Raw genomic sequence first — 16,731 nt, 5'->3', positions numbered from 1 at the left:
GACAGCAAAAGATTAACAGAGCACAGAAATACAAGGCACATCACTGAGCAGATGCTACGTCTGGCAGAGGTCTAAGACTGACAGCTCAGCTAAGTAACTGGGTAATCAACAGGAACAGGGAACACCTGAAAGAAGCTCAGCATCTCAGACTCAGATTAGACAGCTGAGCTGTTCATTAAAACACCAACAGCTCTGCATAAAACTGCACCAGATTGGACAACTGAGCTGTCTTTCACAGCTTCCAAGACATACTGAGCGGAGGAATCCGTGACACTCTGATGTTTATTAAGCAGATGTTTATTAAGAATTAATTTCCGTGTAAAACATTTCGCACATTAAGAACATGAAAAAGGCTTCTCCCCTGTGTGACTACTCTGGTGACTAAGAAGAGATGATTTCTTGATAAAACATTTCCCACATTCTGAACATGAAAAAGGCTTCTCCCCTGTGTGAGTTCTGTGGTGAATAATAAGATTCCTTTTATTGTTAAAACATTTCCCACATTCTGAACAGGAAAAAGGCTTCTCCCCTTTGTGAATTTTCTGGTGCGTAACAAAATCTGATTTCTGTGCAAAATATTTCCCACATTCTGAACAAAAAAAGGGCTTCTCCCCTGTGTGGGTTCTCTGGTGAATAACAAGATTTGATTTCTGTTTAAAACATTTCCCACATACTAAACATGAAAAAGGCTTCTCCCCTGTGTGAGTTCTCTGGTGGCCATCAAGTTCCACTTTCTGGCTAAAACATTTCTCACATTCTGAACATGAAAAAGGCTTCTCCCCTGTGTGGGTTCTTTGATGCTTAACAAAATCTGATTTCCATTTAAAACATTTCCCACATTCTGAACATGAAAAAGGCTTCTCCCTTCTGTGGATTTTCTGATGGCTATTAAGATATGCTTTTCGGTTAAAACATTTCCCGCATTCTGAACATGAAAAAGGCTTCTTCCCTGTGTGCGTTATTTGGTGCATAACAAGACTAGATTTATGTCTAAAATATTTTCCACATTCTGAACAGGAAAAAGGCTTCTCCACAGTGTGAGTTCTCTGGTGACTAAGAAGAGATGATTTCTTCAGAAAACATTTCCCACAATCTGAACAGGAAAAAGGCTTTTCCCCTGTGTGGGTTTTCTGGTGTTGAACAAGTTTTGATTTCTGGTTAAAACACTTCATACACTTGGAACAAGAAAATCTATTCTCTACTGTGTGAATGTTTTGATGTTTAAGAAAAGACTTTTGGAGAGGAAAACTATTTCCATATTCTGGACGTGAACATGGCTTCTTTGCTTTAGGAGCAGTTCGTTTCTTAATGCTTATTTTGTGACTTTGATTTTCCTTAGTAGTCGGTAATGAATCAGAAGACAGAACCTGTTTCATAGGATCAGATGATAGATCTTTGCTGTGAAGGGATGATGGTAAATCTGGAGTAATGGCATTCACTTCAATTGTATCCTGTGGGATCACAAGATCGTCTGATTTAAAAATTGAAGATGTCAGCTGTACCTCTGATCTCCTGGTACAGTCATCTGCCAAGAAAAAAAAACAATTATTTTTGAATAAAATATCCTTGAATGTAATATTTTTGAACATTTCTACTTAAGCTGTCAGTAAAAATGGTAAGTTACGACAAAAATTGTATTATTAACCAAGACAATGACAGTTCACAGTCTAATAGAAAACCTTATAGGATGAACCAGTAGAGCGTGGTGTTAAATGTTTGTTCATTCTGCGTCCCAAATATAGAATAAGATGCCACAAAACAATGTTATGTAGGTGAAAATAATACCAATAAAACTTCTACTCGTTCTGCAAAAAAACAAGTCCCCACTCAGGTCCATTATCTGTGTCAGTGGAAAAACAGAGATTTCCACATTATTAGTGGCTCAAAGGCTCTTGAAAAGTAACACGGCTTCCATAAACCAATCCAGCAATATCTGATCTCCCAAAGTCAGATCTCCCCCTCGCTTCTGAGCCTTGCAGTGTGCCAAACCATATTTAGCATCCATGTATTTGGCATTACTATAGTGAGAAGAACCCACTTAATTTACTGTGGGTAGGCCATATGCTACCAGAAAGCAGGCACCCGATCAGGCCTGTATTTCAAATCTGATCGGTGGTGGCAGCGAATAATATTAATTGGGTTATCGTGAAGCTGGCAGTGATCGTACAGGGGCATATACACATATTCCATGACTTGGAATTTGAAGGTGTGTACGCCATACGCTCACTGCTAGCTGGCCGGTAACTACGTAGTGAGTAATCGATATTGTGTGTGTGCGAAAGCCTGACAAATTGATGGCAGAAGTGAGATATTGTATGATCCCTCCGGTGTTGTTTCCTGACAATTGGTGGCAAGCGGTGGGATATTACAGAACATCAGAGGCTGTATTGAGCAATCATTCCTGTCACTGAAAACTTGCACGGTTCTTGTGAGAATTCTGTTTAAAGTTTTAAGGAATCAGACTCAGTGTTTTAATATTTTTTATCTGGGACATTACTGCATGCAAAGCAGTTGCATCCCCCACCTTCTCTTGTTTTTCTGTCCTATCTTTTATTTGGAGAGCCCTGGTACCACCAGCAGTCAGAGGACACTATCACGACCCTCTGTGAGCTGTGTCAGATTGACCCCACGGGCAAGACCAGGCACCAAATGATTGAACTGTTGCAAGGTGCTGCAGAGACCGTCCGACAGCAGAGCCCTGATGATGGGGCGGCCAGCCAAGGTCCGGATGGCGCTGCTGCAGGGGTCCCACCTGTTATTGCCAGCCAGACCCGCAGCCAGGGTAGTGTGGACCCCCACCTGCAGATGGCATTGGAGCAGCTCGCCGCAGACGATCGTGACAGACAACTGCAGCTGTTCCTGAAATTCCAGGAGCGAGAGGCTGAGAGAGCCGAGGATCAGGCCCAAGCTGACAGAGAGGAGCGAAAAGATGACCGAGAGGCTGCTGAGCGGGAGCGACAGTATCAGATGGAGCTAGCCTGGATTCATAAGGACCCATCCTCCACGCAGACCTGTGAATCCAACAGTGCCAACAGCTTTAAACGCCGTACTGAGCATTTCCCTGTGATGGAAAAAGATGGGTACTTGGACATATTTCTGCAGGGATTTGAAAAAGCCTGCAGGCAGTACCAGCTGCCTGAAGCCCAGTGGGCCAGGTATTTAACTCCAGGGCTCAGAGGAAGAGCTCTGGTGGCGTTTGCTTCTCTCCCTCGAGACCAAGATGGAGACTATGAGGCAGTCAAGCAGGCCTTGATAAAAAAGTACCAGCTAACTCCGAAAGTTTACCGGAAGAAGTTCAGAGCCCTCCAACGTGGACCACGATAGCTACAGTGATGTGGTGGATGAGCTCCGAACCAACTTTGAGCAGTGGGTCCAAGGACTGTCAGTCACCACCTTTGAGGACCTGAAGGATCTGATGGTGAAGGACCAGCTTCTTCGTCTTTGCCCAGTGGAAGTGCGACAGTTTGTGCTGGAGCCAAAGGAGGCCGCCAAAGCAGCCCAGATCGCGGATGCCTATGAAGCCAACCGCACACCAGAGGCGCAGAAGTCGGCCGCCGCCAGCTGGAAAAAAGGGTAAGCCGACAACCACCCCCAGTGTTCCACCCAGCCGGCCCGCTGGGGCTCCTGCCTCATCTTCCAGCACCCGGTCTGCATCGGACTCACGGCGGTGCTATACCTGTGACAGGGCTCATCTGCCCGCAGACAGAAGAATTCCACACCTAAGGCCCAGGGGCCTACTGAAGGTGTCCTTTTTGTGGGTGGGGCGGTTAGGGGGTCTGTGACAATCAGTCACCGTGCGTGATAAAGTCACTTTGGGGCTCAAGGACACCGGAGCTGTATGAACCCTCATCCGCCGTGAGTTGGTGTCCCCTGAAGACCTTATCCCCAGGTAGATAAGGTCTTCAAAGAGTGGAGAAGTCGGGGCATGCACCCAAGGCTCCCCTGATCCTTTTGCCAGCCACCATAGAGCATTCCAGAGATTGCTGTGGACATCATTGGCCCGCTGGCCATTCCCAGCAGCTCTGGAAAACAGTTCATCCTTACTGTGGTAGACTATGCTACCCGGTACCCGAAGGTAGTAGCTTTGTCCTCCAATAGGGCTGATAAGATGGCAGATGCCCTCCTGGCCATTTTTTCGAGAGTAGGATTCCCCAAGAAGATGCTTATGGACCAGGAGACTCAGTTCATGTCTCGGTTAATGGAACCTAGTATCAAGTTCGTATCACCCACAGACCAATGGTTTGTGTGAGCGATTCAATGGTACCTTTAAGCAGATGCTTAAGATGCTGGTTGAGTTCCGTTGGCACGACTGGGAGCGTTACCTCACACACCTGCTCTTTGCTTACAGAGAGGTACCACAGGCCTCAATGGGGTTCTCCCCCTTCGAGCTCCTGTTTGGCAGACGAGTCCGGGGCCCCCTTGGTCTGGTAAGAGAATCCTGGGAAGGGAAATTGAACTCACCCGAAGTGTCCGTTATAGAGTATGTCATGCGGCTCCGTGACAAAATGCAGGCAATGACGCAGCTGGTGCATGAGAATATGGTGCAGGCCCAGGCCAGCCAGAAGCTGTGGTATGATCAGAACGCCCGTGAGCGGGTGTACGAAGTGGGTCAGAAGGTGTGGGTCCTAGTTCCAATAACCCAGAACAAGCTTCAGGCGGCCTGGGAAGCCCATACCCCATATGCCAGCACTTCAATGATGTGAACTACAGTACAGACCAAAAGTTTGGACACACCTTCTCATTTAAAAAGGTTTCTGTATTTTTTTTGATTATGAAAACTGTACATTCACACTGAAGGCATCAAAACTATGAATTATCACATGTGGAATTATATACTTAACAAAAAAGTGTGAAACAACTGAAAATATGTCTTATATTCTAGGTTCTTCAAAGTAGCCACCTTTTGCTTTGATGACTGCTTTGCACACTCTTGGCATTCTCTTGATGAGCTTCAAGAGGTAGTCACCAGAAATGGTCTTCCAACAATCTTGAAGGAGTTACCAGAGATGCTTAGCACTTGTTGGCCCTTTTGCCTTCACTCTGTGGTTCAGCTCACCCCAAACCATCTCGATTGGGTTCAGGTCTGGTGACTGTAGAGGCCAGGTCATCTGCTGTAGCAACCCATCACTCTCCTTGGTCAAATAGCCCTTACACAGCCTGGAGGTGTGTTTGGGGTCATTGTCCTGTTGAAAAATAAATGATGGTCCAACTAAACGCAAACCGGATGGAATAGCATGCCGCTGCAAGATGCTGTGGTAGCCATGCTGGTTCAGTATGCCTTCAATTTTGAATAAATCCCCAACAGTGTCACCAGCAAAGCACCCCCACACCATCACATCTCCTCCTCCATGCTTCACGGTGGGAACCAGGCATGTAGAGTCCATCCGTTCACCTTTTCTGCGCCGTACAAAGACACGATGGTCGGAAGCAAAGATCTCAAATTTGGACTCATCAGACCAAAGCACAGATTTCCACTGGTCTAATGTCCATTCCTTGTGTTCTTTAGCCAAACAAGTCTCTTCTGCTTGTTGCCTGTCCTTAGCAGTGGTGTCCTAGCAGCTATTTTACCATGAAGGCCTGCTGCACAAAGTCTCCTCTTAACAGTTGTAGAGATGTGTCTGCTGCTAGAACTCTGTGTGGCATTGACCTGGTCTCTAATCTGAGCTGCTGTTAACCTGCGATTTCTGAGGCTGGTGACTCGGAAAAACTTATCCTCAGAAGCAGAGGTGACTCTTGGTCTTCCTTTCCTGGGGCGGTCCTCATGGGAGACAGTTTCTTTGTAGCGTTTGATGGTTTTTGCAACTGCACTTGGGGACACTTTCAAAGTTTTCCCAATTTTTTGCACTGACTGACCTTCATTTCTTAAAGTAATGATGGCCACTCATTTTTCTTTACTTAGAATTTGTATTATGGCAAGAAAAAAGCAGCTAACAGTCTATTCAGTAGGACTATCAGCTGTGTATCCACCAGACTTCTGCACAACACAACTGATGGTCCCAACCCCATTTATAAGGCAAGAAATCCCACTTATTAAACCTGACAGGGCACTCCTCTGAAGTGAAAACCAACCATTTCCAGTGACTACCTCTTGAAGCTCATCAAGAGAATGCCAAGAGTGGGCAAAGCAGTCATTAAAGCAAAAGGTGGCTACTTTGAAGAACCTAGAATATAAGACATATTTTCAGCTGTTTCACACTTTTTTGTTAAGTATATAATTCCACATGTGTTAATTCATAGTTTCATAGTTTTGATGCCTTCAGTGTGAATGTACAATTTTCATAGTCATGAAAATACAGAAAAATCTTTAAATGAGAAGGTGTGTCCAAACTTTTGGTCTGTACTGTACACCAGGAAGAGGCAGAATGTCTTCCACGTCAACATGATAAAAGCTCATCATGACAGGGATTCCTGTGCCCTTTCTGTGTGTAGCGTCCCCAAAGAAGGAGAGACAGGAGTCCTAGTGGACTTACTGGCAGCAGCCCGGGACGCAGGGTCTATTGAGGATGCAGAATTCAACCCGCAGCTATCCACGGACCAGAAGTCCCAGCTGCGGGAGGTGTTCCGGCCTTACCTGATCCTCTTCATGGGTGTACCCCTACCAGGGAGGATGCAGGGGGGGGGGGTATTATAACAGATAAGAGCATCCACCTGTCAATTGAAAATGGTGACAGGCTGACTCTTATCAAAATAAACAAGGCCTGGATTGGCCCAGACTTCTCACCACCACTGAATGACCGTCGCAGAACATGAACTCAAATCCATTTTTTTTCTGGTCTATTCCCATGCACCCCTTCACACCCAGACATGGGTATACGCTTCAGGATTTCTTCTTTTTTAGGTCGTCCTCCTTCTTCTCATCCTCCTCCACCACCACATCAACAGGGTGCTCATCATGCGACACCCCCATTAATTATGTTAAAGGTATTTATGATGCCCGCATGAACAATTTTTGAGGCCTACTTCAGACATTCTTTTCTATATTCATGCATACCCCCAGGGGTAAAAGTTTTTCAGCCCATGCACTTAGTACATGGGCATTACCAGTCTAGGAGACCCACTCCTTAATAATGGGACTTTTTTTTTTTATGAGGCAGATTTAAATCGATTCCATATTCTATAATATTACCTCTTTTATCTACAATTTGTATACGGGTGAGCTATAGCACTAGGGATAGTGTATTACATGCATCCAGCCAGGGATTATTGCCTTATATTCCATGCTGCTGCAAGCAAAAAAGAAAAAAAAAGGAAGAAATCCGATTCCACCCCAAATCATGCAAAATTAAAAATCTGTAAACCAATAGACATAGATTAAAAAAAAAAAGCTACATCTCCAACAACAACAACAACAACGTATGTATGAGGGGAGAGCTCCAACACTAAACCGGAGTTGCACTCATTTATGGTGGACCAATGGAGCTACTATGAGTCCTGACCAGAACAGTAGAGAAAGTATTAGTGCCCCCATTTCAGGAGAGATTGTGCAGTAATCTGAATTCCTTAGGAATGAAAACATAATGGAATTTATGATGTGGAGTGAATCCATGAAACCAGGGCTGGAGCCAACACACCTCCTGCAGGCGTGAATAAATGTATATTACAGCCATCAGCCACGCACAGCTTAGAGATATATCATGGCACAGGTGTAATGTTTTTTGTATACTTTATCTATTTGAAGTTATTTGGTTTAAAAAGAAATTGAAAAGTCAGGATAAAGGGAAACTCTGCTGTTATTGTACAGAAATTCACACTTGGCCTCACTGCACATTTAATGTTGTAGATCATAAAAGTGAAGTTTGGCCAGAAAGACTGGACCTGGTCTTGTAGGGACCATATGAGCACATTCAGCAGCACAGAAGGGAGAGAAGGTAGATTCATCCAATAAGATATCAGGGTTCTAGGAAGCCAACAGCATCATTACCCTCCGCTTTCTCTAAGAGGCTGTTATGCACACGCCCGGGCTAAGCGGCGTGTGCGTGGGATTGGTAGTGATTCCACTGGACCGTGCCGGAGAGTGAATGCCTGGAGGGGCGTGACTAAGTATTCACCCGATCCGACCAGGGTCGCACGACGGCATACGACGCCAGTGCACCAAGGAGGAACCGAGCAGAGGGACCAGGTGCTACTCCAGGACAGACCCCGGACACGGCTGTTGACCCACACAGGGGAATACAGGAACAGGCTGGTAGGCTGGCACACAGACTGGAGGGTATAGGCAGGCACGACTGGTATGCAGGCAGGCGGGATAAAGGCAAGCACAGCTAGAGTGCAGACAGGAAGGCACTAGCAGGTAGGAACACAGGCGGGATAGGACCCAGTACACACCGGGACTCAGGAACAATACAGGCAGAGGGTTACAGGCAAGCACAGCTAGAGTGCAGACAAGGCTGAGCAGGGAGGACAGGGCTCTGTTCACACGGAACAGACAGGAAGGGAAAGACAGAGCCAGATACTCACACAGTACTTGCAGAGACAACAAGCAGGAGTTAGGTACGAGTTCAGACTCTGCAGAAAAAGGAAGGGAACGGACATAGAGGCAAAACAGGTAAAGGACAGGAGAGAGTTCAGACTGGAACTGAGTGTACGGAGGAGACCGACACTGCAGAGGGATACAGGAGCGGGTCTGGGAATACGGCCCCCAGAGAGGCGGAACGAACAGGCAAGGAGCGTGTTCAGACAGGACAGACCAGACGCAGGAGCGGGTCTAGGAAATCGGCCACTAGAAGGCGGAACGAACAGGCAAGGAGCGTGTTCAGACAGGACAGGCCAGACACAGGAGCGGGTCTAGGAAATCGGCCACTAGAAGGCGAGAGGAACAGGCTAGGAGCGTGTTCAGACAGGACAGACAAGAGAACACAGAAAGGAGTCAGTTCAGACACGGGAGCTGATACCGCAAAGCAGGAGACATACAGGACTCAGTTCAGACACGGGAGCTGATACCGCAAAGCAGGAGACATACAGGACACAGTTCAGACACGGGAGCTGATACCGCAAAGCAGGAGACATACAGGACTCAGTTCAGACACGGGAACTGATACAAAAAGCAGGAGACAAGAGACGGGACCTGGCACCTTCAGAGTGCAAGCACACACTGAAGGAAACACTATGCACAGGCCGGGATAGAAGGGAGCTGCTGAGCTATATACCAAGTGACAGACAGCAATAGGCTGAGGACGCACAAGGGGTGTGACCCACAGCAGGTACAAAAGGCAGGAAGTGATCGGGCGCCGCCCTTAAGCAGCAGAAACAGACACAAACAGACAGCATGGAGGGAAGCCAGAGAGACATTCTGGACAGGAGATCAAGTGCGCCCTCTTGCACAGTGGGAGATGGACCACCATGCAAGGACGCCGCCAGGTATGTTACAGTACCTCCCCCCTTACGCCCCCTCTTCTTCAGGCCTGCCAGAATCTTCCGCAGGGAATTCGAGGGCCAGTCGTTCACTGGGTTGGAGGGGGACAGAGACTTAAGGGTAATCTCTGCTTCGAGGTACATCTTGTCAAGCTCACAGGAAGAAATAGACGGGTTATCACGTACATAATGAGGAAAAGTCACTGTCTCTTTGTTATCTGGTGGTATCCCGGAGGATTCAGGAAACAACTGGAGGTCCTCCGCCGGGTCAGAAGAGTGCAGAGGCTCAGAGAAAACAACTGCTTCAGAGTACACTAGGTCGGACTCACTGGAGGAAGCAGGCGAGGTATCGGGTACCGAGTATAGGAAAGTCTCTGTCCATTCACCACCAGGTGGCACCCCGAAGGGTTCTGGAGACAGCTGGCGGTCCTCCGCCTGGTCAGAGGGGTGTAGAGACTCACGGGTAACCTCTGCTTCAGAGTACACTAGGTCGGACTCACTGGACGAAGCAAGCGAGGTATCAGATCCAGGATATAGGAAAGTCTCTGTCCATTCACCACCAGGTGGCACCCCGAAGGATTCTGAACACAACTGGAGGTCCTCCGCCTGGTCGGAGGGGTGTAGAGACTCAGGAGTAACCTCTGCTTCGGAGTACACTAAGTTGGACTCACTGGACGAAGCGAGCGAGGTATCAGGTACAGAGTATAGGAGAGTCTCTGTCCTTTCGCTACCAGGTAGCACCCCGAAGGGTTCAGGAGACAACTGGAGATCCTCCGCCTGGTCGGAGGGGTGTAGAGACTCGGAGGTAACTACCACTTTGGGGTACCCATTGTCAGGCTCACAGGACGAAGCGGACAAAGTATTGAGTACCGGGTGTAGAGAAGTCTCTCTCCATTTGTCATCGAGTGGTATCCCGGAGGGTTCAGGAGGCAACAGGGGATCCTCCGCCAGGTAGTAGAGGTGCACAGACTCTGAGGTAACCACAGCTTTGGAGCATCCTTGGACATGCACACCGGTTAAAGAGAAAGAAGCATCTGATGCCGGGTGCAGGAAGTTCTCCTGTGTGGAGTCTGGATGGGCAGAAGTCTCTTCGGCCAGGAGAACTGGTGCACTACCCACGCACATTACCCATTGGGGTTTCTCCGGGATACAGGGAGATGAAGCTTCAGTAGGGACTTCAAGGTTGGGGTCAGGAGGTCTCAGGGAGGACAGACCCTGGCGTGACGGCTTGCCTCTAAGTCTAGCACGTCTGGGCTGCCTCTTGAGGTTGAGAGAAGTATTCCGGAAAGCGTAGTCACCCTGTGAGGATTCTGGGTGGGCAGTAGTCTCATTGGGCTGGAGGACTATTGCGCTACCCACACACATTACCCGTCGGGGCTGCTCCGGGATATTGGGAAGTGAAGCTTCAGCAGGGGCTTCAGAGTTAGGGTCCTCGAAGACCATACGAAAGGCCACCAGGAAGGCCTGCAGGTCAAGGATGACAGGATCCCATGCTTCCCATAGGGGGGTGACCCATTTCAAGGCATCACCCGCTAGGTAGTCAATCATAAAGGCCACTTTAGCCCAATCGGAAGGAAAATAGAGAGGGTAGGCCTTAAAGTGTAGCATGCATTGCTCCACAAATGCACGACACTGTCTTGGATCCCCATAGTAACGTGGCGGATCCGCAGGAACGAGGGCTGATAGATCCATCTGGACGGGTGCGTAATTCGCCTGGAACTCAGCTAAAGGGGGAAAAAAATTTATTTATTTTATTTTAATGCATGTATTCGCTGGAAAAACTTCTCAAAGAGCGAAGGCCGTGGGGCTCAACGGGAACCATGGCCTGAGCATGCTGTTATGCACACGCCCGGGCTAAGCGGCGTGTGCGTGGGATTGGTAGTGATTCCACTGGACCGTGCCGGAGAGTGAATGCCTGGAGGGGCGTGACTAAGTATTCACCCGATCCGACCAGGGTCGCACGACGGCATACGACGCCAGTGCACCAAGGAGGAACCGAGCAGAGGGACCAGGTGCTACTCCAGGACAGACCCCGGACACGGCTGTTGACCCACACAGGGGAATACAGGAACAGGCTGGTAGGCTGGCACACAGACTGGAGGGTATAGGCAGGCACGACTGGTATGCAGGCAGGGGGGTAAAGGCAAGCACAGCTAGAGTGCAGACAGGGAGGCACTAGCAGGTAGGAACACAGGCGGGATAGGACCCAGTACACACCGGGACTCAGGAACAATACAGGCAGAGGGTTACAGGCAAGCACAGCTAGAGTGCAGACAAGGCTGAGCAGGGAGGACAGGGCTCTGTTCACACGGAACAGACAGGAAGGGAAAGACAGAGCCAGATACTCACACAGTACTTGCAGAGACAACAAGCAGGAGTTAGGTACGAGTTCAGACTCTGCAGAAAAAGGAAGGGAACGGACATAGAGGCAAAACAGGTAAAGGACAGGAGAGAGTTCAGACTGGAACTGAGTGTACGGAGGAGACCGACACTGCAGAGGGATACAGGAGCGGGTCTGGGAATACGGCCCCCAGAGAGGCGGAACGAACAGGCAAGGAGCGTGTTCAGACAGGACAGACCAGACGCAGGAGCGGGTCTAGGAAATCGGCCACTAGAAGGCGGAACGAACAGGCAAGGAGCGTGTTCAGACAGGACAGACCAGACACAGGAGCGGGTCTAGGAAATCGGCCACTAGAAGGCGAGAGGAACAGGCTAGGAGCGTGTTCAGACAGGACAGACAAGAGAACACAGAAAGGAGTCAGTTCAGACACGGGAGCTGATACCGCAAAGCAGGAGACATACAGGACTCAGTTCAGACACGGGAGCTGATACCGCAAAGCAGGAGACATACAGGACACAGTTCAGACACGGGAGCTGATACCGCAAAGCAGGAGACATACAGGACTCAGTTCAGACACGGGAACTGATACAAAAAGCAGGAGACAAGAGACGGGACCTGGCACCTTCAGAGTGCAAGCACACACTGAAGGAAACACTATGCACAGGCCGGGATAGAAGGGAGCTGCTGAGCTATATACCAAGTGACAGACAGCAATAGGCTGAGGACGCACAAGGGGTGTGACCCACAGCAGGTACAAAAGGCAGGAAGTGATCGGGCGCCGCCCTTAAGCAGCAGAAACAGACACAAACAGACAGCATGGAGGGAAGCCAGAGAGACATTCTGGACAGGAGATCAAGTGCGCCCTCTTGCACAGTGGGAGATGGACCACCATGCAAGGACGCCGCCAGGTATGTTACAGTGGTCCATCATAATATTTTTCTTCAAGTGATTTTCTAACTTCTCAGCACATTCTACATAATGTGACAAAGTCACTGGTAAAGTATTGGAGGGGAGATGTGTAGCACTGAGATTGTTAGCTCCAGTAATTAAACATAGGAAAAAGGTTCCAGCACACAAGGGGGTTAATCAGCCATCTTTAGTGCTAAGGTGATTGAACACCTGTAGAGGGAGGAGGTCAGAGGATAAAATTCACAGCCTTTAGAGCATTTGGTGTGGGGAGGGCCTGGAGGTAACAGCTCTGGAGCGGTTTCACACATGCTGGATGTATGGAGATTGCAGGTCTCCTGGAAGAAATTACTCTGCTAAAGGACATTGAAGCTGGACTCTAAGCTAGGTAGGCTAACCAGCACTATTGTATGGACTTGTTACTTTACGTTTTACCCTCTGACGGACAAAGGCTCTATTAACGTTTTCTGGTGGCGTGAAAGTTTTTGGTGAAGGAGTTTTTGGTGAAGCTTGTGGTCTAAAGGCAAAATGGTGATCACATGATTGTGATAAGTGATTGTGATACATCACTGATAAAACAGCCACAACCAGGATGTCACGACACAGCTGTCAGGTGACCAGGGGCTCCTACCCTGTCCCTAACATTAGGGGGCGCCCTAGCTCGCCCTATTTCCCGGGATACCTCTGAAGGTGAGGATGCCAGGGCCTCTGCCCTCGCCCTAACTCCTGAGTTAGCCCTCCATCTGTTCTCTCCGCCCACCCAGAGAAGGGGGCGCTACTGTGCACAGTAGTACACCAACCTGACAAACAGGGCTACACAGACAGGGGTTAACAGAAAACTCCAGACATATCAAATATTCACTCACATATAACAGAGGAAAACACCAGGGTGTGAAGGTAGGGGGATTAACCAAAATGGAGAAGGATAAGGAATTACCACACATACAAACCAGACAACAGTCACAAATAATTCCTCCAACTCTCCTTCTTATAAGCACTCCTCTCCCTCCGTTAGTCATGCAGCAAAAGCTATCTCTGACAAGGATTAGTAACAGAGCCCAGATTATAAAGCGAAAAGGAGTGGCTAACCGAGCTCAGCTGTGAGCACAGGGATTTCCAACATGGCCGTTTCACCCCTGTTCTGCTAGAAGAAATAAACACAATTAAAATGACGGAGAGGTGCTTCTTCTCGGAACTGGAGTAGGAGCCATCCGATGCTGAGGTCTTCTGGCTCCAAACTGTCGCGGTAACCCCATGACAGTACCCCCTCTTCTACGAGGGACCTCCGGAACCTCAGGACGAGGCCTATTGGGGCAAGCCGCATGAAAAGCCTGGACCAGTCTGGCCGCATGAACATCGGATGCTGGTACCCACATCCTCTCCTCAGGACCATACCCCCTCCAATGTACCAGATACTGAAGTGACCGACAAAAAAGATGAGAATCCAAGATTTTAGCAATCTGAAACTCCAAATTTCCGTTGACAATGACAGGTGATGGAGGTAGAGGTGATGATACAGAAGATAAGAGATCTGTGCTAGGACCAATTCTTTTTAACCTCTTTATTAATGACCTGGGGGATGGGATTGTGAGTAAGGTGTCAGTTTTTGCAGACGACACCAAACTAAGTAGGATATTAAAATCTGATCTTGACATTACGATATTGCAGAACGATACGGATAAGACGACTGAATGGGCAAACACTTGGCAGATGAAGTTTAATGTAAATAAATGTAGAGTAATGCACCTAGGACGGAGTAATGCATATTACTTATACATTAAGTGGGAGTATACTCGGGACTACAGAACAGAGAAGGATTTGGGTATTCTGGTTACAAGTAAGCTGAGCAGCAGTACTCAATGTCAAGCGGGAGCCGCAAAAGCAAACATGATTTTAGGGTGTATGAAAAAATCCTGCAATCCCAACGTATTGTTATCTCTTTATAAATCACTGGTGAGGCCACATATGGAATATGGGAGCCAGTTTTGGGCTCCATATTTTAAAAAGGATATTCAGAAGTTAGTCAGTTCAAAGGCGGGCAACTAGATTATTACATGGGATGGAGGCCTCTCATATGATGAGAGGTTGAAAAAGTTAAGCTTGTTTTGCTTAGAAAAATGACGGCCCAGAGGGGGATCTCATTTACATGTATATGTTTTAATATGTGTGGTCAGTACAAAGGTCTAGCACATGACTTATTCCTTCCAAAGACTATACTAAAGACCAGGGGGCACTCCTTACGGGTGGAAGAAAGACGATTCCGGCACCTAAACAGGAAAGGGTTCTTTGCAGTCAGGCTGTGGAATTCCCTACCACAAGAGGTAGGAATGGCAGACACTATATCAGATTTCTAAAAAGGGCTGGACGATTTCCTTGATACACATAATATTGTCGGCTACAGTTAAATTAATGTTACACCTATAGTAGTACAATTGAGCCAGGGTTCTTGTACTGATCGCCTTTTCTCGGGGTCAAGAAGGAATTTTTTTCCCCCATGATGTAAATTGGCTGAAGGTATCCTGGGGTTTTTGCCTTCTTCTGGATCAACAGATTTAGATACAAGGACTTTAGTAATACCATAAGAGTAATACAATAAATAAAACCGATTAAAAAAATTATAAACTGGTTCATCTGTAATTGTGCAGTAATAATAAAAATGGTAACACAATTGTGAGGCCTAGTTCCAGTAAGTTAGTGAAGTGTTAGTGTAGGGAGTACAATTGGGGGAGAAAGGTTGACCTTGATGGACCTAGGTTTTTATTCAACCTACATTACTATGTTACTATGTAGATGCAACATATTTTTTGAGGCGAGAACGATGAAAAACATTATGGATCCTAAAGGTAGGCGGTAAAGCAAGGCAAAATGCTACGAGATTGACGATGGCTATGATTTTATAAGAACTGTACAGACCAAAAGTTTGGACACACCTGCTCATTTAAAGATTTTTCTGTTTTTTTCATGACTATGAAAAATGTACATTCACACTGAAGGCATCAAAACTATGAATTAACACATGTGGAATTATATACTTAACAAAAAAGTGTGAAGCAACTGAAAATATGTCTTATAATCTAGGTTCTTCAAAGTATCCACCTTTTGCTTTGATGACTGCTTTGCACACTCTTGGCATTCTCTTGATGAGCTTCAAGAGGCAGTCACCGGAAATGGTTTTCACTTCACAGGTGTGCCCTGTCAGGTTTAATAAGTGGGATTTCTTGCCTTATAAATGGGGTTGGGACCATCAGTTGTGTTGTGCAGAAGTCTGGTGGAAACACAGCTGATAGTCCTACTGAATAGACTGTTAGAATTTGTATTATGGCAAGAAAAAAGCAGCTAAGTAAAAAAAAACGAGTGGCCATCATTACTTTAAGAAATGAAGGTGAGTCAGTCCGAAAAATTGGGCAAACTTTGAAAGTGTCCCCAACTGCAGTTGCAAAAACCATCAAGCGCTACAAAGAAACTGTCTCACATGAGGACCGCCCCAGGAAAGGAAGACCAAGAGTCACCTCTATTTCTGAGGATAAGTTTATCCGAGTCACCGGCCTCAGAAATCGCAGGTTAACAGCAGCTCAGATTAGAGACCAGGCCAATGCCACACAAAGTTCTAGCAGCAGACACGTCTCTACAACAACTGTTAAGAGGAGACTTTGTGCAGCAGGCCTTCATGGTAAAATAGCTACTAGAAAACCACAGCTCAGGACAGGCAACAAGCAGAAGAGACTTGTTTGGGCTAAAGAACACAAGGAATGGACATTAGACCAGTGGAAATCTGTGCTTTGGTCTGATGAGTCCAAATTTGGTTCCAACCACCATGTCTTTATGCGACACAGAAAAGGTGAACGGATGGACTCTACATGCCTGGTTTCCATCGTGAAGCATGGAGGAGGAGGTGTGATGGTGTGGGGGGGCTTTGCTGGTGACACTGTTGGGGATTTATTCAAAATTGAAGGCATACTGAACCAGCATGGCTACCACAGCATCTTGCAGCGGCATGCTATTCCATCCGGTTTGCGTTTAGTTGGACCATCATTTATTTTTCAACAGGACAATGACCCCAAACACACCTCCAGGCTGTGTAAGGGCTATCTGACCAAGAAGGAGAGTGATGGGGTGCTACGCCAGATGACCTG

The 16,731-nt window shown here is 47.4% G+C and overlaps 1 protein-coding gene across 1 annotated transcript in view; it reads right to left on the bottom strand.

The window, feature by feature from the left end:
• Nucleotides 1-301: 301 nt before the first annotated feature.
• Nucleotides 302-16,731, bottom strand: part of LOC141217355 (uncharacterized) — a 29,785-nt gene continuing 13,355 nt past the window's right edge. The window contains exon 7 of the mRNA XM_073665783.1: nucleotides 302-1,525. Within this exon, the coding sequence (XP_073521884.1) occupies nucleotides 336-1,525 (1,190 nt within the window). The 3' untranslated portion in view covers nucleotides 302-335. The remainder of the gene's footprint in view (nucleotides 1,526-16,731) is intronic.

The sequence above is a fragment of the Phyllobates terribilis genome, unplaced genomic scaffold, assembly GCF_046119375.1.
Source record: "Phyllobates terribilis strain yellow unplaced genomic scaffold, ASM4611937v1 Scaffold_238__1_contigs__length_3037890, whole genome shotgun sequence".
NCBI lineage: Eukaryota > Metazoa > Chordata > Amphibia > Anura > Dendrobatidae > Phyllobates > Phyllobates terribilis.
The sequence above is the reverse complement of the archived record's forward strand: the minus strand, read 5'-3'. Positions and strand labels throughout refer to the sequence as shown.